Source organism: Rhineura floridana, chromosome 9 (genome assembly GCF_030035675.1).
Source record: "Rhineura floridana isolate rRhiFlo1 chromosome 9, rRhiFlo1.hap2, whole genome shotgun sequence".
NCBI classification, from domain to species: Eukaryota; Metazoa; Chordata; class Lepidosauria; order Squamata; family Rhineuridae; genus Rhineura; species Rhineura floridana.
In genome coordinates, this window is record NC_084488.1 from 53,761,063 (window position 1) to 53,788,456 (window position 27,394).

Below are 27,394 nucleotides of genomic sequence, written 5' to 3' on the forward strand. Positions count from 1 at the left end.
TGGGGTCATCACATGACTATCATAAAGGGACCCTGAAAGTCTGAATTTGCTGCCACGCTAATGGTATGTGTGCGTGCATATGCTTACAGTAGGGCCCCACTCATATGGTGGGTTACGTTCCAGACCCCCACCTAAAAGCAAAAAGCAGAACTCCTTTGATAAAATGGTGCCTGACGCCCAAAAAACGCCGTAAAAGCGGAACAAGTGCCTTATGAGTGGGGCCTTACTCTAATTGAAAGCCACCGTATTAGCGGAACGCCGAAAAGCGGAGCCCTACCGTACTACAGTAACTACATTTTAGAACTCCATGGCTATGGAGGCTCTTATGATGAGCTCCTGCACTTCAAAATATACTACTACAATACTGTTAAAGAGATGAAGATTCAGGGAGGCAAAGTATGCATCTTCCTGTCCCTCTCCTTCATTAGGAGATAGTAAAGGAAGAGTTATTTGCTGACTAGCATACAGTTATTTTACATCATAGTTAATATAGCCAAAATCAATGCATATGCACAAGCTGGTTTCTACTGTTGGTTTCTTGAAACAGCTCTTATTTGCACTGTATTTTTTTTCTCTTCTTTAACTCAAACTTGTTTACCGTAATCCAAAGAAACAAAATAGCTGTACTGTCCAGCACTTCAACATTTTACATGCTGAAATATATGACCCACACAGACTCTTCTTCAAGAAGCGTAAGGGGACTTGACACATCGTTTTAGAAGGAGCTCTTTCTAGTACTTTTTCCCTGCAAGGATTTTTCTCTGTTTCACCATGTGGGTCAGTGTTTGTAAAAACTACACAGGATCCTCACTTCTTGGTGAGAGCCCCTTTTATAAGCTAACACCACAATACTTATTTATTTATTTATTGGATTTCTTAGTCGCCCATCTGGCTGGCTAACCAGTCATTCTGGGCGACATACAAAATAAGCAAAATAGCACAAAATGACACATCAATACAATAACATTAAAATCTAAAAGCAATGATGTTACAGTCTAGCCCACCCCAAAGGCCTGCCTGAAGAGCCAGGTCTTCACGGCCCGGCGGAAACTCATTGTAGAGGGGGCCTAGCGGAGATCACTTAGAAGGGAGTTCCATAGGGTGGGGGCCACAATTGAAAAAGCCCTTTCTGTGGTCCTCACCATGTTTGTGTATTTCCATCACTCTCCAATGAAAGAAATAAAAGGATTGAGTTCTATGTGAAATTTCTGTCAGTCAAATATAATTGTGGCTTGAAAGTAAACTTGGGAGATCCTCAAAATGTTAACTAATATACATGCTAAATTGCAATTTAATTATAATTTCAATTAATTATAAATATACCATTTATGTTTGTGATCATATAGGGGTCATGAAAGCCAGTACCCAAAGAGCCCCCTGTGTATGTCCAAGGAAGGAAAGCCTAGAAAGCTCTGATGCATGAAAGAAACACTCCATGCAGACTTTGGATCCCAGCCAAAACAAACGAGCATTAATGGGTGGAATGATTCCAATTTAGACTACTAAAGTTCATCCTGGACCCTAGAGCAACAATAAAGATATACCTATTTAATGGAAGAATAATGCCTTTTATCTCTATAGCAAGCATGCCTGTGACAAACCTTCTCCTGCAAAAAGTGATGGGAAAGGTAAATAGAGAATAGACCAAGGATTGATGACCTGGTTAGCATTTCCTCACCTCAAAACTAATAGCAGTTGCCTAAGAAATCTGTCAAATGTATAGGAAGTAAGCTCAAAAGTACTTATTGCAAATAACACAGCCACAAATAAAAAGCTCTAATATTTTAGGAACTAGCAAGGCCTCTCTTCCATCAAATACCTGAAACAGAAAAGTCGTGTGTGTGGGCATGTTCAGTAAAAACCTGTTTTACTTAAATTATATCTGCCTTATTGAAATGAGCCTTTAATTCCCTCTCTAGTGTTGTATTCAGCAGAATACCACAGTTTGGCACTGTTAGTGAATGGTGTAGCAAAAGTCTTATCTACATTTTACATAAGCCAGTGTAGACTTTCCATCCAGTGTTCCAATGTGAAAATCTTAGAAGGAAAAAAAATTAGTCATTAGTTAGAGAAACAAATGTTTTGCTGACTAAATGCAAACCATTTGTTGTGATCAGAGATGGAAATCAGTCTCTCAGTTTTGAATGAATCCTATGTATATTTCTTTCTATCAATACTTATAAGGAAAGATCCATTCTCAACAATATATTAGATTTTAATCATTCACAAGACTTATGGTCATACCTCTGAGACTCTCAGAGGCCAGTCTGTGAATTATACGTACATGGCCTGAAGGGGCTACCTGTATCAAGTCCTTGCATTATTCAAAAACAAAAATTTTCTCCTTGCAGGCAGCTCTCTTGTCTGTAGGAAAAAATGTACCAGGATGGCACCAAAAATGAGTGACTGAGTGAGTTTTCAAACATCAATCTGCTCAACAGTAGCATAATTATAACTTTCCTTCTATTTACTGTAACATGACAATCATTATTCCACAATCCCACCTCTTCTGCTGAAATACAGTCACATACTATAATAAAATGTATTCATTCTCAAAATGGACCAAAACCAATGCCCTTTGTCAGAGATCATACAAAGAGCAACCTTCATTGCAACACTGAACCTGAGCTGTTAATATACCACACCTTGGAATTAAACAGAATACTAGTGAATAAGATTATTCTTATTATTTTTTAAAAAAGAGAAGTAAACTTATTCCCCTTATAATGCTATTTTATTTATAAAGCGAGTGATTTCCCCCCAACTGTTAGTGTTTGCTCTGAACCCACTGAAGTCCCACATGTTAATAATTCTTCTTATGTATCCAATGGTCTTAAAGATTTGGTTCTTACATAATTTTTTTTCCTATTTAAAACTCACTCAGTTTCTGGACTTTGAAGCTATCACTCAGAGTCAAACTAGTCTGTGGTCCAGGAGTTCTATGATCAGGGTCTTTCATGAGTTACTCTGAAGTTAAAGTACTTGGGATAATTTTATTGAAGCCGCATTACTTGGGCAAGAGGGCTTCAACTCATTCCCCTGAGCCATTTGCCGTATATAAATATATCCTAAGCTGCTATTTGCCCTACAAGGGAAAACACAGAGGGAATTTTATGTTTTTGCACCATTGGCAAATAACAGCTTTAGGTGGAGAGATTTAGATCAGGAAAATGGCATGATGGAAAGGGTTAAATCCTCACACCTAGTGCCATGGCCCCAATCTAATGCTTCCATCTTCTTTGTTCTACTAGAATTCTTAATTCCAGAATCAATTTCCTAACAGAGCTATATAAATCTGCTACAATTAAATATTTTGATATTTTTTATGATTTGCAGAATATTTAAAGATTTTTTATCACCATTTATTTTTATCACGCAGAACAGTTGTTCAAAACATACACTACAATAGTCATAAGAATATTTGTTCAAAACTTGGTTGACATCAGTGGCCTGAAAAACATCCTGACTTCTAACATCTTGCTATGTGAACTTACATTGCTTCTTGTAAGCAAAGAGTGGTCTTTGCATACACTGTAGGATATTTCCCAAAGGTTGTCAGTTTTAAAACTTAGTATCCTGCATATGCCATCTGTATATTTATCATTGTTTGTTTTTGGCCTGGAACTGCCTGCACACAGCCAAGTCCTGCACATAGCCAAGAAAGATTATCAATGGTGTAATTTCAGTGGGAATGTTTGGCTATATTAATATTTTAGTAGCAGTTATTCAGCTCTCCATTCAGCACTGATGTCCAGGAAATGTTCTTTCAGAGCTTGGAAAAGTTACTTTTTTGAACTACAACTCCCATCTGCCCCATCCAGCATGGCCACTGGATTGGACTGATGGGAATTGTAGTTCAAAAAAGTAACTTTTCCAAGCTCTGTGTTCTTTCCAGCAGTGTCTGGTATTATACAGGATTTGATTATGCTATCAACACTAATAATTAATTATAATTCTCTAATATCACCTTGCCAGTTCTACCACTCTCATCTGCACAGTACTCTCATACTCCCTTAAATGTCCCACCCATTATTCCATTTTTGTCTGTATGCATGGAGTTTCCTTCCAGAATACCTACCCTCAAATCTCTTCTAGAAAATTCCTCCCCCGCAAACAAATATCATTTTTCCTTGAAATCTTTAGCTTAACTGTCATCCCCAGCTGAAATGAATACATGTAAGTGCATTTGCTCACATTTGCCTGTTGTCTGCTCCTCAGGGCAAGGACGTTTTTTGTTTTGATTATGTTTCTCTGTGGAGTGTCTCTATATAAATAGCAAAAGTGAATTAGGTGTATTTTTCTTCCCTTTCAAAAGACCTGCCTCTCATTATTTGTTAGAAAGGCAACTGCTTTTAAAACTATAGCAAAGAAGAAAAAAGTTCTTCATATATGTTCCTTTGATACACACAGCCTACTTCTGAATCTTTTTCCTCCCCATGTTTATTCCCAATGGCCAATTGGGCTCACTTCCTAATAAATGTGCTTGGGATTGCACCCTAAACCATTGAATATTCTTTAAATAATAAACATCGAAAGCAAAACAAAATCAAACATGTATTTTCTTAAATGGAATTCAAAATCCAGCTCATTGTGAGCATTTAGATATTCAGTGTATCATCATAAAACAATCATAAATCTAATTAATTCTTTGTAGTATATAAGTAAGCCAACTTCATTAGATGGGCCTTTCTTTTGTGTTTAACTGACAATGTATGTTGGAAAATCACACTGTATAGCTAAGAAATACAGGATAATCATGCTACCTCATGTAAGAATCTCCCATTTAATTATCAGGTTTATAAGATGTCTTGAGGAAGGAAAGGTATGGAATGGGGGGTAAGCAATATCATCACAGGGTGGGGGGGACAGACACTCGATGTATGTTGCTCCTGTTCAGCCAACCCCCAGCAGAGACTGGGGGAGCCAAGCTGACCTGGCCTCTCATCTGGAGCTGCTGTTATTTAATGCCATGTCAGTCCACAATAAAAGAACGCTAATCCATTATTCTGATGTAACCTCATGTGCACTACTGAAACCTGGGCAGGTAAGCTGTGAGCCCTGGCCTTACCTAGTTTTGTCTGCTTAGGTATTTTGTGAAGCACTAGTTGTGGTCAGAGGGATGGGGTACATGGCAGTTATCCATAAAAATCCCATCATTCTCACCAGGAAACTAATCCATCTAGGAGTTGGATGTGCGGGTTTGTATTTGGTGTTGGGTTGCAGAGGTCTCTCCTAGAGGCAGAGGTTTTAGAAAACTACTGCTCAGTCTCTAACATTCCCTTACTGGCTAGCCAGCTGCAGGTGTGCCTAGAAGAAACAGATTATGTACACCCATTTCAGTCTGGTTTCAGGCCCAGTTTTAGCACCGAAACAGCCTTGGTCATCCTGATGACTTTTATTGGAAGAGAGACAGGGATAATATGAATCTGTTGGTTCTCCTTCATCTCTCAACAACTTTTGACACTGCTGACCATGGTGTCCTTCTGGAACAACTTAGGAGGACAGGAGTTGGAGGCACTGTATTACAGTAGTTCTGTTCCTACCTGCAGGTTTGTTATCAGAAAGTAGCACTAGAAACTTGTTGCTCAGCCCCATGGCTTTTAGTTGTGATCCCAAAAGTCTCCACCCTGTCTCATGTGCTATTCAGGTTTCATCTCTATGAAACTTTAGGAGCTGTCATTTGGGGATATGGAGCACGGTGTCATGAGTATGCTAATGACATTCAGCTCTATTTCTTCATTCCATCTGAATCAGAAAAGTCTATGAAGATGTTGGCTGGGTGCCTCAAAGCAGTGATGAGCTAGATAGGTGCCAATAAACTGAAGCTGAATCCTGATAAGATGGAGGTAGCGTGCATGGGTGGGTCCTATCTCTGGGAATTAGGAGGATGACATGTTCTGGGAGGGACTGCACTCCGCCTGAAGAAACAGACTCGTAGTCTGGGAGTACTGCTAGAGTCCAACCTTTCACTGGAGTCCCTAGTGGGTTCTGTAGCTAGGAGTGCTTATGCCCATATTAGGCTGGTTTGCCAACTGTGGCTGTTCCTGGTTCAGGATAGTCAGGCTTCACTTATCTATGTTCTAGCACCCTCTAGCCTGGACTACTGCAATGCACTCTGTGTAGGGCTGTCCTTTGTCCAGCAGAAGCAGCTAGTGCAGAATGTGGTTGCTGTTAGGTTGATGAGTGGGGCAGCTTGGGGCCAGATGTCACTGATCCTGAAAATGCTACACTGGCTGCCAGTGAGGTACCACGCCTAATTCAAGGAGGGCAGCAGAGGAGACAGGAACCACCAGTGGGGTTGGTGCTCATGGTACTATAGCAAAACTCCACAAGGCCCAAATAGGTTAGCAACCCCTGATTTAGATATAATTATGAAATACCTAGTTTGCCTTTATGGCTTGATGATGATAATCTAAAATGGCATGCTACAGAGATACAGTATCCTTTTTGACTACCTACACTACACAATCGGTCAGAACAATACTGACTGTAAACATTTAAAAGGTAAAGGTGTCCCCGCACTTGTAGTGCGAGTCGTTTCTGACTCTTAGGGTGACGTCTTGCGACATTTACTAGGCAGACCATATATATGAGGTGGGATTGCCAGTTCTGTCCCTGGCCTTTCTATACCCCCCAGCGTATGCTGGGTACTTATTTTACTGACCATGGATGGATGGAAGGCTGAGTGGACCTCAACCCCTTTTACCAGAGATTCGACTTCCTCCTTCCGTTGGAATCGAACTCCGGCCATGAGCAGAGCTTTGGCTGCGTTACTGCCGCTTACCACTCTTGGTAAATAAAATAGTTTTCAAGACTTCATGAAACAAAGCACAATTAGTGTGAATCTGAGTTGTTTTTCAGGTCTTCTAAATTTTCTAAACTATCATATACATTTTTAAAACCTTGTCCTTTGGGTCTGCAAACATATCTACTTTTTTTGAATTTCTAAGGTAACAATCCACTTTGCTGCACTAAATCATCCATCTGTTCACGAAACCAAGCAGAGTGAAATATCTCTACCTAAGATTGTACTACATAACATTTCACCAAAATTACAGGAAATATATCTTATGTTTAATTAAGTACTGAATTCATAAGAAGCACAGTCTACTGGGCCTTTCTCCTGCTCAAGTTCCATTGATATGAATGGGAGCTGCTTAAGAGGATTGCAAAAAAGCTTGAACAATGGAACTTCCCTGTAAACTGTGGTCAAGGTCTTTAGGGCAATATACAAACATCACTTTGAAACAGACCATAATTTTGTGTAGAAACATTTTAAAATATGCAACCTCCTCATGGGAGACAGTGCAAGAAGATTACTGTCCATCAATGAAAGGTGCATGTTTTAAAAGATAGCCCCAAAATCATAATTATCGACGGAAAGGGCAAGCCCAGGCATCATAGTTACTGACATAGGGTGTGATGCAACCAAAGTTAAGTGGTTTTAATTTGCATTTATTTTAGTGGGAGAGATTTAAGCACATACTGAAATCAATAGGGCTTAAAACAGCTTAACTTTTGTTGGTTCACACCCATAATTATTAACAAACTGATCCAAAAGCTAGCTAAAATAAAGTACTTGAACTTCACTCTACTGCTGAAGGCAGCATCATTAGAATGTGATTTACAGATCAATTTGCAACCTCTACCCCAGTCCACTGAGCTGGAGGGAGGTTTGGTTGAGGCATTAGTGTCCCTCTGCTTAGCTCCGCCTGGTTCTGCTGGCCTCTGGAGGCACAGGAGCTCTTCTGATGAAAAGTGCCCCAATGCACCTGCCCCCAAATGGAAGGTGGAACCTATCATGGATGGTATTCCCACTGTTTCTGAAACGAGGTGTTTTGGGTACAGGGAGGGACAGAGCTGAGCTGGCACAGGATCCACTGGTCCCTGAGCTGGCCCTGTTGCCATCACATGATGGCAACGCACCCACTCTGGGCCTCCTTGTTGCCCCAGCCTGGAAACTGGTGTAGCATACAGAAGTTTTCCTTCCCCAGCCTTCTATCCTGCCTGGTGTAAGAGGCATGGCTGGAATGCAGCAGTGGCTATGCCACTCCTTTAAGCCCGGCCAATCTATCTAATTCAGAGTTTTTGTATTAAAGATGGTTTGATTCTATTTACTTAAAAACAGAATAGAAACGTATTTGGCCCAAATACTCAAGGTTTTTGTGTGTGTGTGCATGCCAGGACTTAATAGTGGGGGCAGTGTTAGGATTCTGTCCTGCTAAAAGGGGAGATTACATACTTTCTAACTCATAGCCTTTTTTTATAGGTGCAGTAAATATTAACATCATCCAAACCTCTTGCTTGCCTCTCTAATTCCCACTAGCCCTTAGTAGAGCTCAGACTCTTTATGAAAATTGACATGTGATATTGTATGTTTGAGCTACATTAACCTCTTCCAGACAGTACAACTAGGGCAAAGCATTTAGGAATGCCAACCTAGCCATAAACCCAGATATCCTATTATTAAAAGAACCTAAAATTGCGAGATCAGAGGTAAGGAAGGAAAGCATCATTAATATTTTTCATTGAATGTTCATATTAAACAATTTTTACTAAGCTGGGTAACCTGTAAGTGCCCCTTTTATGTTATGTTTCTTCACCTTCCTATGTGGAGAAATGTTTAAAAAACTGGGGGGGGGGGAGTTTTCCAAGCATATATTAAAAATGAGTAGCTATCAAAATGATATAAGAATCACACATCAAAATATAGAGTGATATCCAAAGTTGCATGAGTGGAGTCTTCCCCAATGAGTTTTCCTTCCTTTCCTCTCCCTGAAGCCCCCTACATTCCTCCTCAAATCTGCTCTGGAGGGTCTCACAACCCAGAGCACATGGAAGGTTGCAAGGGGAAGGGGAGGAGTCACATTCTGCTCACAGAGGTCCATTTTGCTTACAGGTGGACACAATTGGGTATCACCCATATTATTTCTAAAATAAAAACATGACTAGGACCACAAATGAGATAGTCAAAATCTGCTCAGGTAAGTATCTTCCTCTGCATGATCACTCAGTCAATCTAAATCGTAACATTGATATTAATTTTCAATAGAGTGGAAAACTGAAACTAAACACATTAAGAGAATGTCCATTCATGAGAACCAAAGAGTAAAAATTGTAAGCAAAAACTTTCCCTGGATTAAAGACACTACAAACAACATAGCTTTCATATAGACAGCACCCAAGGTGTTTATTTTAATACCTGAGAAGAAGTGAGCCTTGAAACCCTTTTTTGAGACTGTGTTATCCGACCTGAACTCGATTCTCATGTTGTTGTATTGTGATGTAATAACTTCAGGCACTTCTGTACCACAAAATTTGCCATGCAGTTTGGAATCGGAAGAAAGGCCACTACGGATTTCTACATAGTCATATTTACACACCTGAGAAATGAGAGATCCAGTATTAGCAAATAGTGAGTCATATTTAGGGTTTATATATTAAGCATAATCTCCCAGTTTTAATTGACACCATTAATATTATATGCCTCTCATTTCATGTTGTTGCTTTTTTTATGTGTGTGTGTGTTTGTGTGGTGTGTCTGTGTGTAAGGGATGACACCCATGTCTGATTTTTCTGCTCTGAAACCAAACATTGTTGGTTTCAATGTTGCAGATTATACGAAATACATACACACTGGTGAAAGTCAATGCTGTCTGTGCATGAGTGGAAAAAACTTCCATTTGTGCAATGGTGTTTCCCCTTCCTTTCCTCCCCCTGCCCCCCAATCTGTTCTCAAGAATTGGGAAATCCTCCAGAGCAGATTTGGGGCACGGGGAGGAGAGGAAGGGAAGCTCCAGAATTCTGCTCCCACAGTACTGGATTTCATCCACCATTAATAATTTTTCTGGAGGTCTCTGAGGTGAAGAGACTAGAGCTTACACTGTATTGGAGAAGGTGTCTTGGACATTAGCCTACCTGAGTAAGAAATGATAGAGACTGGCATATTCTGATAATAGTTACCTTTTAACTAATAATGAACCCGGGATCCTTGGCTAGCTCTGTTGTTTGAGAGAGCAAGCTTTTTTGCATGTGTTTTGCAACAGTCCAGGAATATTCCTGGGTATGAAAGGAAGGATTGTCATGAGCATTTTTCACTCTGTAGAAGACTGTGTTTGTAGAAGACATTTTGAACTATTCTACCACTGTTGGCTATGTCATCAGGCATCAGTAACTGTCTTAACTTACTTCATTTCCTTCCAAGTCAAAAAATTCAAACTTCACTGAGATTCTATACTGGGTGGGGGCAACCACCTGCCACACACAATTTTTATTAGGAGGATATTCTTTGGGCCATCCTGGGGTTGTTATAGTCCCATTCAGCTTTGTCAAAAGTCCTCCACAAGCAGCTGAAATGAAAGACAAAGAAAGAGTATTACTTATTTACAGACTCATAAAGCTACATTTGGGGGGCTAGACTGAGTTATATGCTGGCCAATAGATCTAACAATATTGCTTATATTTTGGTAATTATTTAGCTTAGAGGTGCTCCTGGATTCAACCTTGTCACTGCAGGCTTAGGTGGCCTCGGGAGTAAGGTGTGCCTTTCTTGTATGCACTTTACCCTAAAACACACAATTTTGTAAAAATTTTACCCCAAAATATGCAGTTTTATATGCATTTTGGTATGTTTTGAACCAAATACTGTAATACCACAAATTTTGGAGAAGTGCAAACATCAAAGGCTAACTGTTCCGATCCATGTCTAGGAAGTGCAACTCAGCCTGGTTCACTTAAGACTGCAGACTGAAAAAAATCCTTGAACTTTTGATTCAATCACATATATGTGTGTGTGTGCGGGAGGTGGAATATCTGACAGTCCAATTCATAAATCAGTTAAATGGAATACTTGGTATTAAATGTTGTAAACCGCCCAGAGAGCTTCGGCTATGGGACAGTATACAAATGTAATATAATAATAATAATAATAATAATATAAAGTCAATTTAATCCCTTTATCTTAATTGTGGATTGCTTGCAGCCCATTGGCCTGTTTATTGTAGTTCAATTTTAAACATGTTTACCTGGAAGTAAGTACCATTAATTTCAGTGAGATGTTTCCTATAAATTTATATTTAGATTAGATTAGCTGCATTAATGCTTAATGATTATACCAATGCAATCACACAAAGGAGGACTTTCTACTGACAATGCTGAGGCTGTAGGCAGACACACAAACATTTAGGAATGGAATGCATATGAATCTTTCTTCTGAAAAATTCCTACATACACACAGAGGGATTTCACAAATTAAGAAAAACAGTTTTCAGATATTCAAATAAGAAGAGTTTATTTGTTCATACAAGATACTTTTTGAAGACAGTTTAATCCTCTGAGGTCAGAGGAGCATTCACGTTCAAATAAACATGGGGTCTCCTAGTTTGGGCTTTCACCTCTCCCGACAGAGAAGAGAGGGGCAGGGAAAGGAGTGAACATAATAATGCTAGCCTGAGGCCTGTTCTTATTCAATCACTGGCAAGAATCCAGGTGAGCTTGTGGGGTGGTGAAAGTAGCAAGACCTAAAGGAGGTGTTAGCAATGCAATTATTACTTTTTTATTTTAGTATTAGCTTTTTCCAGTTCTTGGACTTTTATGTTAGTATACAAATGCTAAACCTGAAAATCCATACTCGGATGTACATTCTCTCTCTCTCTCTCTCTCTCTCTCTCTCTCTCACACACACACACACACACACACACACACACAAGCTTTCATGTCTGAAATGACATGGTTGATTTCATATTCACTTAGAATGAGAAATATATTAAGCCACTAAATGACCAGCAGGCTGGCATGACAATTATGAAAGACTTTTGTGAAGCAACTGCCCTTACCACCATTGCATGTTTGCTGTTTTGACAGGTGGTTTATAAAACCATGTGCATAAAAATCAGTCTTGACATGGACCTTTGATGTAAGAGTGAGTTTGGCTGAATCAAAGTTCCTAAGTCTGGGACTGAGTAAGCATATCATGCAATAAAACTGTATAATCATATAGGAGCCTTACCTTCACAATTCTTCTTATCAGGCCCAAGCTCATAACCTGGATCACAAGCACATTGATAGCTGCCCAGTGTATTCACACATCGCTGTTCACATCCACCATTGTCAGGTTTGGCACATTCATCTTCCTCTGAGAAGAAATGGAAGAACAGAATTGCATGAAAATAAAATCATTGCCGCCTTTGTCCCTTGGCTATAAACAAAACATAATTATATTCCAAATGATATTCCATTAAAAAATGTGCATTTCCCTATAATTCATATTGTATATAAAATAATCATAACTGCAGAGTAGAATATTTTAAGGGATCTAATAATTAAATTAAATTAAAATGTTTTCATTAAAAAAAAAAAACAAGCTACTTGAAGCTCTGGCCTTACATTCAAAGTGCATGATCCTTCTTTGCACAGACACAGTGACTGTGTGTGTGGAAGGATCTCCAGAAGGCACAACAGAGCTTTTCCCCCTTCTCCCCCGTTTGGAGAGCACATGTAACACTCCGCATTCCAGGCTATTCTAGGAAATGGGAGGTCTGTGTTTGCCTTCTGTCTACCCTTCTCCCTTCTTGATCAAGGAATGCAAGCACCAAGCTTACATTCCTTGGCTAAAAGAGAGGGCAACCTGCATCCCCTATGCTGAGAAAATGCATAGGCATCCCATTCTCTATACACCTTGGTATGACGTCTATGTGTATGCTCATGCACTGGAGGGCAGGGAAAGAGAAAAAACAGGATACTGTTATGTTCTATGGGGATCCTTCTGCACGAAGATGTTTTATGTTACACCTGTGTATAGAAGGGTCGTGCCCTAAGAGTTTTGTTGCCAATATATAATTTAGGTTTCACAAATTTAAAATACTAAGAGAAAGATTGAAAATCCATCAGTGTCACTCAAAGAGCACTTTATCTCCCATAGAATGAATATATATACTCAAACCCAGATTAACTGAATCCCCAAATCCCACATTTTTATTCTACTGATATTAAAGAAAACAAGATGCATGAGAGAGAGAGAGAGAGAGAGAGAGAGAGTATTATGACTACAAGCAGTATAGCATACTTAGAGGCAACTCAATAGTAACTTCTGCTAGTAAAACCTAATTTTATTGAATTCAGGAACAGTGGGCTCTGAATAATCACATATGTAAAAAAAGTATATATGTGAGACATGGTTAATACTTATAGAATAGCAAATATGTAAAACAGTGGATCTTTTGTCTTCGTTTGTATTTTGTGGTTTTGATGGTACACCTTATGCTTTATATGTTGCATTCTTTTTATTAAAAAAACAGTTCATCTTGAATAGTGTGAGTGTGTGAAAAGTATAATTTTATAGTTTGGTAACATTTTTTAAAACACTGTGTGTAGAGACTATGCATGGCAACAAGGGAGGGGTGCACATCAAGCCTCTTGGGGGGTCATTTAAATATCTTATAAAGGTGTGCAGAGAGTTTTATTTATTTATTTATTTAGAGTCTTATTTATTTAAACAATTCGTACCTGCTTCCCATCAAAAGATTCTCAGAGAAGCAATACAAATACAATATAGCTACAATTCCTGCCATCATCAGACCCAAGGGCTATGGTGATGGCGGGCCTTTGCAGTCATGCCAGGGAAGACCTGGCATGGCTTCAAAGCCCCTCCCCTTTTGGGCATGGCATGGCCATGCATGCCTGTCACGTAGGGGGTGGAGCAGGGTGGCTATTTAAGCCCTGCTCCACCTCCCCTCAGCCTCTTTGTGGCATAACGCTATGACGGAGCAGGTTGCTAGGCCATGTTAGGTGCTTTGGGCCTTGGATGGAACAGGTCGCTAGGCCACGTTAGGTGCTTTAGGCCTTAGACTGATCAGGTTGCTAGGCCACGTTAGATGCTTTGGGCCTTGGCTGGTTATCTGTTTCGGTGGTGCACAAGGCGGGAGAGAGAGGACCTGGTGGGTCAGCTTCTCAGCACTGGAGCATGAGAGAGAGATTTGGAGCAGTTGAGGCCTGCTGGAAGGTAAATAGGGAAGTCCAGCTCGCCCTTGCTGGTTGGCAGGGTGAGGTAATACATTATCCAGAGGTGAAGCGTGGAAGGGTTGATCTTTACCAGCCAGACGGTGTTCATATGTCTGACTTGGGTAATGATATGTTTTTGACTGATCTGCAGAGTGCCCTGCACATAATTATTTGTCGCAGGTGGGGGAAGAGGGACTAAGCTGAGGCTTGCCCTCTTCTGTGGCAGATAGGTGTGGGAATTTCACAGGATAGGGTTTGGTGACCACCCTTAGGCACCCTTTAAGGTGATTGGTGGGTTCTGAGGCTTGCCTTCCAGGTTGTGTGGCCGGTTGGCAGGATAACGCTCACCTTTGGGGCTAACCAGTAATACCCACTCAGTGTTACAGCAGCCCTGAAGGGGGGTGGTAGAGTAGGAAGGCCTCCCTAATAGGGTTGCCAGGTTGGAAGCATCCCAAAACCTGAGATTTTAGGGGCGGGCCCAAGTGATGTCACGGGGTGGGCCCAAGTGATGTCATTAAGCATGATACATTAAGCATCAATCACAGTTGTTTGGAGTGTACAATTAAAAAAAATATCTGACTGGAAATTAAGCTAGACATCTTAGCTAAAAGATGGAGCCTGGGTAGCCTACTTGTTTTTGGCAAGAAGGGTTTAAGTGCCTTCAGGCTAGGCCAGTCACCAAAAGGTCACTGTAGGAAGAAAGGAGCCTAGTGTTGTGGAGATGTTAGATGGGAGCATTCGGGAGTAACGATGGATGCCCCTGAAGGCTGCAATTCTGAACACACGTACTAAGGGACTAAGCCCCCATAGAACTCAACAGGACTTACTTCTGAGTAGATATAGCTTGGATTGTGCTGTCGGTAAAGCTTGACTGGGGATCCTCTGCAAAGACATCCATCTCAAAGCAGGGTTGGCAACCCCCTGCCTGGAATGCACCGCCCTTATCTTTTAATGTGGCTGCTCCAAGCTTCTTTACAGATTTGACCCTTCACTTCAGAAAGAGGTCTGAGAAATGAGTAAGAGTATTCTCTACCCTTTCTGTCTGCATAGATGCCCTCATCCTTCCCCTGTGCCCAGCAGAAGCTATGGGCCAGGCGGGATGCAGTGGCATCTCATAGAGGACACCCTCCCCTTTCATGGGGTGTATGATTTGTCCTGGACCAGAGCAGATTTTGGGATGGGCACCCCAATTACTTATTTTTCCTGTATGTCTTTTTCTGCTTTGATTTTGTAAAGATGTCCTCTTCTGTGCCCTGCGCCCAGCAGAAGCTCTGGGCCAGGCGGAACACAGTGGCATCTCGTAGAGGACACCATCCCCTTTCCTGGGGTATATGACTTGTCCTGTCCCAGAGCAGAGTTTGGGGTGGGCACCCCCAGTTACTTATTTTTTATGATTTTCTGACATCATTATGTATTTATGATAATATCAGAAGCCTGATTATTTTGATTGCATAAATGTATTGTTATTCTTGACAGGGAGAGTTCCCCGATCACAGTGATACAGGGTACCCCAACATATATTATGGGGTTCAGAGACATGTTAAGTTTGGTTTGAGGTTGCTGTAGTTGTCAACTCTTCTTCTTTTTTAGTGTTTTGAACTTTCAAGCAAATAAGGAACTGGGAACTAGGAACCAACTTCAGTGTCGTATCAGTTAATAGATTAAACAGTCGCGGGGGCGGCTGATGTTTTGGTGTATATCTTGGTAACCAGACCACCTAGAAACTTAATTTTTTTTAAATTGAAACTGAGAGTCCGGAGATTAAGGGGTGCTAGCTAGATTAAGGAGAGCTGGAGGGCCCCCCCAAAACCAGAGACTCCGGCTGAAAACCGGAGACCTGTTAACTCTACTCCCTAACCACCCTGTGGGGATAGGCCCCGGAGAAGGGGATTGGGCTTGGATCACCCTCTTTCCCAGGGCAGGTGTCCTTGACTGATTGGGTAAGAGTTAGGTCCCACACTTGTCTCTGCAGATCATTTATTATGCAATCAAGCATGTAATTGGCTTTATTCCAATAAACGTGGCCCTTGATTTACCCACACTTCATCTTGTCTTGCCTCTTTATTTCCCAGCTATGCACTGCAATAAAACTCCAGAGTGGTTGGAAAAAATTAAGAGCTAGCATTAAACAAAATGTAGTATGAAAAGCCTGTCCAAAACCTTTTACTACACACTGAAAGGGGGTAAGTTCTCAGATCTGCTGCACAGCACTAAGAAGGTGGCTCAAAAGCCATAATCATAAAGGCTTTGTCAGCTCTTTACAGTGTCCTTCAGCTTTGAAATGGAAGGACCACCAAACAAAGAATAGGAAGTTAAATGCAGACGAAAGTGCTGCTGCTTCAGGTATCCTACCAAGACTATAAGGCTAAGCACCTTTTAGCCCAGAAACAGATTTTCAACGAGTGGAGCTCATATAAAACATGCATTATATGTTTCCTGTGACTAAAACTAGAGATTTAATCTTCTTCCTGACTTCTGGGGTTCATTTGGACCCCCAGGTGCACTTTTCATTGTGTAATTTACACAAAAGCAGACCTATAGGGGCATCCTTCTAGGACACTGTCACAAATTTTAACTTGTACAATGTCCCCAAATTTCAGCCATTTACCACTTACTGTTTTCCTTCCGGGGAAAAAAAACCACTGGGGTCCAAAAATACCCCAGCAAAAAGCCATGGGGGCAAATTTCTGCCTTTTATTGTGTAATGTACACATAAGTAGACCTATAGGGTTGTCCTTCTATGACATTGTCACAAACTGTCACCTGTACAATGTCCCCATATTTCAGCTAGTTACCACTTACTGTTTTTCTTTTGGAAGCAAAAAAACCCAAAACCTGGGATCCCAAAACACCCTAGTTTACTCAATATGCATGGAGAAGGAGCCAACGTATACTTGCTCAGAAAAATTCTACCTCGTCTGAATAAGTGGTTTTTGGCTTAAAGTGCTTTGGTAGTGTCAAGCACACGTGTGGTGACCAAAAAAAAAAAAGGCGGGAGGACTCTGGGGTACAAACTGACTCCATCCTTCCATTGGAAATCTCACTGGGATCCAAATATATCCCCAAGTTAGACAAGTGTGATTTTGTTTTTAAAGTCACAATGAAGGTTCAAGTTTAACACACTGAGAACCTATCTAGAGTTTGAAAAACTAACTTTCGTTCTTCTGCTGTTACCTTGAGCCCACTTCTTCTCTCCAATTTTTGTTTGCATTGATTTGCCATGGGTATAGCTAAGCTGAAAACCTTTTTCTTTACTAGTTTTCCAGGTTAAAGAATACTGCACTCAAATCGCTAAAGGTGTGGGAGATCACAACACACAGTGAGGAGAATGAGAGAAGGAAAGGAAAGAGGCCTACAAGCTCGAAGACAGAAATACTTCAAGTCCATGAAACAGAGTTTTAGACCCTTCGGAGGCTCACTGTGAATTGTTTGTAAGGCATTTTGAGGGTAAAGTTGCTTGCCTCCATTGCAATCTTGATGCCCCATCCACATCTACTGTAGTCCCCAGTGAGGTGCACATGGAACTCTGCTGCAACTACTTGGGATCGGTTTCAGTTGATGTGGCCTGATGACAGGGACAAGGTGCTTGCAACAATGTGGCCAACAATGTATCCTCTCAAACCTTGCCCTTCTTGGCTTATTAAAGCTTGCCAAGGGGGTATGACCAAGTGGATCCTGGGTGTGGTCAAGCATCTTTGTGGGAGGGTGTGGTCCCAGCTGCCCTGAAAGAGGTGGTGATGCAACCACTCCTGAAATAGCCACCCTGGACCCACTGGTTTGTGACAACTACCACCCAGTCACAAATACCCCTTTTTAGGGAAGGTGATTAAGAGGGTTGTGGCACAGCAATTGCAAGTACTCTTGGATGAAACAGATTATCTTCACCCATTCCAATCTGGGTTCAGGCCTGGTTATGGGACTGAATCAGCCTTGGTCACTCTAATGACCTTTATCAGGAGAAGGACATGGGGAGTGCGACCCTGTTATTCTTACTTATCTCTCAGCAGCTTTTGATACCATAACCATGGTATCCTTCTGGGCCGACTTGGTGAGATGGGTCTTAGAGACACTGTTTTATGATCCTATCTCTAGGGTTGTTTTCAGAGAATAGCATTGGATGATTGTCTTTCAGCCCCTTGGTAGTTGTGCTGTGGGGTGCTGCAGGGTACCATCTTGTCTCCAATGCTGTTTAACATGAAACCCTTGGGAGCGGTCATCAAAAGATTTGGGGCAAGGTGTCAGCAGTATGCTGATGATTACTAGCTCTATTTCTCTGTAACATCTGAGTTGGAAGAGGCTGTGCAAGCCATGGACCTGTGCCTGGACTTGGTGGTGGGCTGGATGAGGTCAATAAACTGAATCCTAGCAAGACAGAGGCAATGTGGGTTGGTGGTTCCCAGATAATTGGTCAATTGCCTGTTTTGAATGGGGTTGTACTCCCTTTGTAATTTGTAGGTGCTCCTGGATCCATCTTTGTCACTAGAGGCCCAGGTGACCTCAATGGCTAGGAGTGCCTTTTACCAGCTTTGGCTGGCAAGCCAGCTGTGGCCATTTCTGGACTGTGATAGCCTGACCACAGTTGCCCATGCACTGGAAACTTCCAGGCTGGATTATGCACTCTGTGTGAAGCTGCCCTTGAGGTTGGTCCAGAAGCTGCAGCAGGTGCAAAATGCAGCAGAGCAAGTGCTCACTGTGGCAGGGTATCGCCAACATCTTACCCCACTGCTGAAAGAATTGCACTGGCTGCCCATTAGCTACCAGGGCAAGTTCAAGGTTCTAGTTTTGGTGTATATAGCCCTGTGCAGCTTGGGACCAGGATAGCTGAAAGATCGTCTTACCCTTTACATACCCAGTTGATCACTACTCTCTGCAGGTAAGGGTCTCCTGAAGATATCATCTTATTAGGAGGTCTGTTCTGCACAACACAGGAAGCAGACCTTTAGTGTTGTGGTACCTACCCTTTGGAATTCCCTCTCCTTAAATAATATTTACCATCCCTGTTATCTTTTCGGTGTCTACTGAAAACCTTCCTCTTTCAACAAGCCCCTTAAGTTGAGACCTTATCCCAGTCTGTGTCTGTGTTGGAACTGCTTTTTAATGTTTTTAAAGCTTTAGTTTTAAGATGTTTTTAAGATGTTTTAGCGTGTTTTTACTGTTTTTGTTTGCGGCCCTGGCCTCCTTCTGGGAAGAAGGGGGGGATTATGATATTATGATTATTAAGCTCCTGCTGGGAGGAACGGCGGGATATAAATCAAATAAATAAATAAATAAATAATAACAACAACAACAATAATAATAATAATATAACAGACCTTACGTTGGCTGTTCTATACATTTTAATAGCACTATTAAGTGCAACTAGCTTCTCACTTTCCAAAACTGGTACCTTTAAAAAAGTTAGCAGCAAACCCTGCTTTGTTTACTGTTCCATCAGAAACAAACTTCATCCATAGGTTATTAGAGGTAGATCTTATGTCTTCAGGTTTATCATAGCCACAAAAATGGCCTATCAAAGGACTGCTTTCAGTGGTTCCATCTCGTACTTCCAAGTAATCATAGGCACAGTTGTCGTGTCTCTCAATCTGCCAATACAAAGCAATGTATGACTAATATTATTAACAGGCCCCACTTCTACCACTACACACAAAAAGTCTTATTTTAAGGTTCAGCATATTACTGTGCTTTATTGTAAAAGTGTTTGTTCTTAGAGTGTTGGACTATAGCCTGGGAGACCAGGGTTTGAATCCCCACATACCCATGAAGCTCACTGGTGACCTTGGGCCAGTCACTGCCTCTCAGACTCAAAGGAAGGCAATGGTAAACCACCTCTGAATCCCGCTTACCATGAAAACCCTGTTCATAGGTTCGCCATAAGTCGGAATCGACTTGAAGGCAGTCCATTTTTTTATTCCTTGCTCAGAAGAAATTGCGAGGGTTTGTGATGTTGCACTTTCCCCAGTGCAAAAGCATATGATGTTTTGCAGCAGAACTTATTTAATGAAGCTAATTTGTAAAAAGAAATGAAGTTTATGTTCAAATCAAGAGTTAAACTCTGGTATAAGAGTCAGAAGCATCTTGAAGTAGATGCATAGCTAAGTCAGAGGCTTGGAGGTTCAGGAAATACAGCAATTAAGGAAGGAATTTGTTCATTTGCAAACAGTATGGTTGCTCCCTGCCACCTCAAATACTCTGGTGGGTTGAACAATGAGCTGAAGCAACACTGACCAACTGATAATGCAGACATACAGAGGTCACAGACATTATAGCTGTTTGATCTAGTCATAGACAATGAAAGAATGAACATATGATGCTGCCATATTGATTCAGGGCATTGGTCCATCTAGTCCAGCTTTGCCCTACTTTTCCAGCCTTTCAAACAGTCTTACTGAGATCCTTTATCTGGAAATGCCTGTAAATTATTGTCCTTCAATCTTGGGTCCCCAGATGTTGTTGGACTACAACTCCCATCATCCTTGGTCATTGGCTAAGCTGACTGGGGTAGCTGGGAGTTGTAGTCCGACAACTTTTGGGGACCCGAGGTTGAGAACACTGCTGCAAAGCATGTGTGGGGAACCTTTGACCCTCCAGAAGCTGCTAAACTACAACTCCCATCATCTCTTGTCATTGACCATGTTTGCTATGACTGATAGATGCTGTAATTCAGCAACATCTGGTGGGCCAAAAGTTCCCTGCACCTGCTATAAACAATGCACTCTACCATTGAGCTATGTATGGACCAGAGCTTGGAAAAGTTATTTTTTTGAACTACAACTCCCATCAGCCCCAGCCAGCATGGCCACTGGAATGGGCTGATGGGAGTTGTAGTTCAAAAAAGTAACTTTTCCAAGCTCTGGTATGGACTTTCCAATAGCTCAATGAGAAATGCGTAGCTTTGGCCTCAGATTTCAGATTGGATCATTGTTATGAAGCTGGCTGTCTATACTCTGATCCCTTGATATTTCCATTCTCTAAAATATCATTGTTTTGAACAGCTGCTATGAGCATGATGGATCAAACTTACATAATAGAAAAATGAAAAATGTTCTTCCAAAATGAAACAGTCAGAAGAAATGCAAATATCATACACCAGCTATAAATCCCAACCCTATGTATAAAGTATTAATGACTAGTTTTATGAAATCCCATTTGAGTATATTACATTTATTTTTTAAAATATATCTATAAAATTATTCTTGTACCCTGGGAGGGTATTCAAATCTTTCTATACCGGTTGTTTTCTGGGCCCAATTCAAGGTGTTGGTTCTGACCTTTAAAACCCTATACGGTTTCAGCCCAGTCTATCTGAAGGATAATAATAATAATAATAATAAATAAATAAATAAACATCATCAGGGATGCCGCTCAACAAAGTCAGCCTCAAAAGGCCTTCTCTCAATCCCACCAGTTAAAACAGCTGGACTGGTGAGAACTAGGGAGAGGGCTTTTTCAATTGTGGCCCCCACTTTGTGGAATTCCCTCCCAAATGATCTCCGCCATGCCCCCTCTATGATGACCTTCCGCCGGGCCTTGAAGACCTGGCTCTTCAGGCAGGCTTTTGGGGTGGGTTAGGTTTTATTATTATTGTTGAGATCTTTAATGTTTTGATGTATTTGTATGTTTTTATTTTGTACGTCGCCCAGAGTGGCTGGACAGCCACCCAGATGGGCGACTAATAAATTTAATAAATAAATAAATAAAAATGCCACACAGAGATACTACATGGAACTGACAAAAATTAAGATTCACAGCTTTTAGAAAACGTGTAGCCATTTGGGCACTGAACAAGATAAGAGTGGGAATACCCTGAATAATAAGTGTAGTTTTTAAATTAAAAAATATATGCATATAGAAAATAAATAAGCCTATAATATAGGTTCCTACTGCAGCCTTGTGGAACAGGATTAGTCATTTGTCAAAAGAAACTATTGTCAGTTTTTAAAACATTCCAATTTAAGCAGCACAGATAACATAAAACCCCTTTAATGTTCTTGAAATGTATGCAACAGGAAAAGTATCAGTGAAAGGAAATATTAACTATAGTGGTTATATTATATAGAGAATGCTTTGTTTCTTCATTGGATTAATGCAGATGTCACTGTCATTTATCCACTAGATGGTTTGCTCAGATCAGTTAAAAGGATTTACCTCAAATGCCTGAAAGGTTAATCCAACATTGTAGTTCTCTGACACTGTTATTTTCCACACACATTCCTTCATTGGTCTGTAGTCATCAGGATAATTAGGAGACTGGATCTGGCCTTCATTCTTGTGTATTTCACCACCACAAATTGCTGAAGAATACACGAGTCAGGTTAAGCATATTTTCAACATTTCTTATTATACAGCCATAGGAGTGGCTGTATATTATAGCCAGCATGGATTTTTCACATTCTGCAATGTTAAATTGAAAATACCCCCATGCCATTCTGCTGCTTCCCATACACTAATTTCAAAACAAAATCTTACAAAATATATAGTCCTGAACTCAGAAATACTTACTTAACAACACTCTAAGTTTTCATGATGATACACAAAACACTCAGAGAGAATCCAGAGTTCAAAGTCTAAAACAAAAATAAAATAATCCAGACCCGTTGGAATATTGATGTCAGTGATCTCATAATTTGTTGTAATTAATTAAAAACCAGATAAATTCACAGAGTACCTATAATCCTATTACTGACCTTGCCTCATATTCTGACCTTCATCTTCTGAAGTTCAAAAGTTTAAAAAAATGCTTGGCTAAGCTTTAATTATTTTAAGAAAATTAACATTGAAGTCTATGATAGTGCAGGCATGCTCAGTAAGAACTGACAGTGTTCTAAAAGCCAGACTAACCACTGTTTGGCTTCGCTAATCAGGGGACCAAACCCAGGCCAGACATTTATTCCACTTTAGACAGTCATGGTTGCTTCACCCAAAGAATCCTGGGAAGTGTAGCTTGTGAAGGATACTGAGAGTTGTTAGGAGGCTCCTATTCCCTGACAGAGCTCCAGTGGCCAAACTGGTTTAACAGTCAACCCCTCTTTCCCAGAGAAGTCTGAAGACTGTAGCTCTGTGAGGGGAATGGGGCATCTTTTAGCAACTTTCACAAACTACACCTTTCACAAACTACACTTCCCAGGATTCTTTGGGGAAAGCCATGACTGTTTAAAGTGGAATAAATGTCTGGTGTGGATGTGGCCACTGACAGCTTTGGCTTAAATTTGGGTGTGAGACTACATGTGTCTGCTGTACAATAAAAAGGTGGGGAAAACTCTGAAAAACAATGATGTTGATAACAATGTTTTCCTTTTGGAAAGGAAAGGAGCTTTCCCTCTACCTAATGCCCACCCACCCAATCTCCTCCCTCCTTTCCCCTTCCCCTACTCCTTCCCCTCCCCTCTCTACCTTTTTCTCTTCACCTACTATTTCTCCTCCTCTCTCTTCCTGCCCGTCCCCCAGGTCAGTTTCATCTTTGCTAAGCATGATTGCACAGGAGTAAATCCCACTGAACTCAATAAGCATGCAAATGATCAAATCTGTCCTCCCCTCCTCCTCCCTCCCATCCCTTTCTCCTGCTCCTCCCCTCAACCTTCCTGCCCCCTCTCCTCCCCCTCCCCTCCCCTCCTCCTCCTTTCCTCCCCCCTCCCCACGCCAGCCCTCACTCCCTCCCCATTCTCCTCCTCTCCCGTGGTCAGTTTCACCTATCTAAGTATGACTGAACAGGAGTAAATCCCATTGAACTCAATAAGCTCACTATATGCTCAGAGGTACATGCTACCAAATTCTTCCAAGCTACACAGGAGGTGGACTGTGAAAGACCAACCCAAATTGTGTTTGCATTTTGACAAATTTGTAGGGCAGTACAACATCTCAGAGAGGAGGTCAGGTCTCCTACTCCCCTGGTGCAATCAGTATAGCTGCCAAATTTCCCTGCTTTTTAAAGTTTGATTGAAATTTTGGTTGGCTATAGATATGTTATTAAACCACAAGGGGTTTTTTTGCCTATTAGGGAATTATTATATTAACACATTTAACCCCCCCCTTCTTTGCACAGTAGTGCCTGGGATAGATGCAAAAATATAAATTAAAATCAAAGAGTCTCAACAAAAAAAACAAAAAGAAGCAGACAAAATCATAGCGGAATCTTATTTTCTGGAAAAATAGATTTTGTTTTTTAAAAAGCATAGCAAAGTCAATGACAATGACAGTATCACAGTCTGGCCAACCCAATTAACCTCCTAAGACTCCTGGAACCTCCCATCAATCAGCACCAGAAATTCGTCAGTACTGGGGTCAATCGTATTTCAAGGGGGAGGGCATTCCATAATTGGGTCACTACCACTACAATAAGTCCTTTCCCTAGTTGCCACACAAGAGTTTTTCCTTAGATGCAGAACAACTAGGAGTCAATGGGAGATATAGCCAACAGATCTCTGAAGGCTGTTCCCACACTCCCCTCTAAATTTAACCACTGAAGAAGACCTTTAAACAATAGTTCACCAAAACACATTAGGCTATTGTGGAAATAAATCCACATATTTTTCAGGATCTTGAGATACGCTCCCCTTTTGGGGGGAAGGGGAATTCATTTTGATACTCTTTTGGTTTTTGCATTTTTCGTCCTTACCTCACAGGCAGATTGGTATGGGAAAGCACTCTTTCAAATATCTAGGTCTGAAGTTGTTTAGGGCTTTATAAATGATTACTAGCACCTTGAATTTGGCTCAGTAGCAGATTGGCAGCCAGTACAATTCTTTCAGAATGAGTGGAATATGATGCCAGGGAGCTGAACTACTCAGCACTCAAGTTTCTGCATTCTACACTAGCTTCCAAATCATCCTCACGGGCAGCCCCAAATAGCCTGCATAACCATAATCCATTCAGGAGGTTACAAACACCTAGGTCACTGACCTGGGAACCACCATCCCATAGGCAGTGCCAGTGCCAGGCTGTTTTGTGCCCTAGGCAAGGCTACCTACCTGCACCCCCCCAATTGCTAACTTCAATTTTCAAAAACAGATGTCTTGTAGGAAAAATGAAAAGCACAAAACTTGAAACTGCTAAATTTATTTTAGTTGCATTTTTTTGTAAGGGTTAAAAAAACTAGTCTGTATAAAACTGTGACCCCCCAAAGGTCAATACTACTGTACAAAGGGCAGAGGAGAGGGCCTTTTCAGTTGTAGCACCTTCACAGAATTACTTCCCCTCTGAACTAAGGCAAGTGCCAACAGTCATTTCATTGAAGCATTTATTTATTTATTTATTGTATTTGTATACCGCCCCATAGCCAAAGCTCTCTGGGCGGTTTACAGCAACTAAAAACACCAAAAACAGATATACAAATTTAAAACACATATTTTAAAAACAATTTAAAACACAATTTAAAAAATTTAAAACAATTTAAAAAACACATGCTAAAATGCCTTGGAGAAGAGGAAAGTCTTGACCTGGCACTGAAAAGATAACAGTGAAGGCGCCAGGTGCACCTCATCAGGGAGATCATTTCATAATTTGGGGGCCACCACTGAGAAGGCCCTCTCCCTTGTTGCTACCCTCCGAGCTTCCCTCGGAGTAGGCACCCAAAGGAGGGCCTTGGATGATGAGTGTAGTGTACGGGTGGATTCGTATCGGGAGAGGCGTTCCATGAGGTATTGTGGTCTCAAGCCGTGTAAGGCTTTATAGGTTAAAACGAGCACCTTGAATCGAGCTTGGAAACATACAGGCGGCCAATGCAAGTGGGCCAGAATTGGTTTTATATGTTCTGACCGTCTGGTCCCTGTTACCAATCTGGCCGCTGCATTTTGCACAAGCTGCAGTTTCTGAACCGTCTTCAAAGGCAGCCCCACATAGAGTGCATTGCAGTAATCCAGCTTGGAGGTTACCAGAGCATGGACCACTGAAGCCAGGTTATCCCTGTCCAGATAGGGGTGCAGCTGGGCCACCAACCGAAGTTGGTAGAAGGCACTCTGTGCCACCGAGGCTACCTGAGCCTCAAGTGACAGAGATGGTTCTAGGACAGCCTTTCCCAACTAGCGGGCCACCAGATGTTGTTGGACCACAACTCCCATCAGCCTCAGCCAGCATTGCCAATGGTCAGGAAAGATGGGAATTGTGGTCCAACAACATCTGGTGGCCCACTAGTTGGGAAAGGCTGTTCTAGGAGAACCCCTAAGCTAAGAACCTGCTCCTTCAGGGGGAGTGCAACCCCATCCAGGACAGGTTGGACATCCACCATCCGGTCAGAGGAACCACCCACTAGCAGCATCTCAGTCTTGTCTGGATTGAGCCTCAGTTTATTAACCCTCATCCAGTCCATTGTCGCAGTGAGGCACCGGTTCAGCACATTGACAGCCTCACCTGAAGAAGATGAAAAGGAGAAATAGAGCTGCGTGTCATCAGCATACTGATGGCAACGCACTCCAAAGCTCCGGATGACCAAACCCAACGTTTTTATGTAGATGTTGAACAGCATGGGGGACAGAACTGATCTCTGTGGAACCCCATACTAGAGAATCCAGGGTGCCGAGCAATGTTCCCCAAGCACCACCTTCTGGAGGTGACCTGCCAAGTAGGAGCGGAACCACCGCCATGCAGTCCCTCCCACTCCCAACTCGGCCAGTCTTCCCAGAAGGATACCATGGTTGAAGGTATCGAAAGCCACTGCGAGATCAGGAAGAATCAACAGAGTCACACTCCCCGTCTCTCTCCCGACAAAGGTCATCATACAGGGCGACCAAGGCTGTTTCCATGCCAAAACCAGGCCTGAAACCCGACTGAAATGGATCCAGATAATCAGTCTCATCCAAGAGTGTCTGGAGCTGGCCTGCAACCACTCGTTCAAGGACCTTGCCCAGGAATGGAACATTTGCTACCGGCCTATAGTTATTAAGATTTTCTGGGTCCAGGGAGGATCTCTTCAGGAGTGGTCTCACTACTGCCTCTTTCAGGCAGCCAAGGACCACCCCCTCTCGCAGAGAGGCATTTATCCCTTCCCTGGTCCAGCTGGCTGTTCCATCCCTGCTAGCTTTTATTAGCCAAGAAGGGCAAGGATCCAGCACAGAAGTGGTTGCACGAACGTGTCCATTTGCTAAATACTAATTTATTTTCTCATGCCTTGGCTGGCCATTAGTATCAGCTGGTTGTATTTATAATTTTTTTGTCTGCCCTTGCCTTTTGGCTGCTGTTTTACTTTGTATTGTAATTTTAATGTATTTTTTACTGTACACCACATTATGATTTTAAATTAAAGACAGTGGATAAATATTTTAAATAAAATAAAAACTTCATCTGCTGACTCCCACCTCCCCAAAACAATCTACCTCAGTTTTAAAACTGTCCAATTGAGCTGCAATCACATATACAGTATCTGTAAACTGCAGGTTGGATTGCAGCCATAGGACATGACCCAGCA

At 41.5% G+C, this 27,394-nt stretch overlaps 1 protein-coding gene across 4 annotated transcripts in view; it reads right to left on the reverse strand.

Annotated features, from left to right (window-relative positions):
* Positions 1–27,394, reverse strand: part of TLL1 (tolloid like 1) — a 201,179-nt gene that overhangs the window by 15,963 nt on the left and 157,822 nt on the right. For all 4 annotated transcript variants that reach the window (XM_061584205.1, XM_061584202.1, XM_061584203.1 and 1 more), the window contains 5 exons: positions 22,144–22,289; positions 19,385–19,580; positions 12,008–12,133; positions 10,189–10,349; positions 9,203–9,383 (listed from right to left, as the gene is read on the reverse strand). In XM_061584205.1, coding sequence (XP_061440189.1) covers positions 9,203–9,383; positions 10,189–10,349; positions 12,008–12,133; positions 19,385–19,580; positions 22,144–22,289 — 810 coding nt within the window. The remainder of the gene's footprint in view (positions 1–9,202; positions 9,384–10,188; positions 10,350–12,007; positions 12,134–19,384; positions 19,581–22,143; positions 22,290–27,394) is intronic.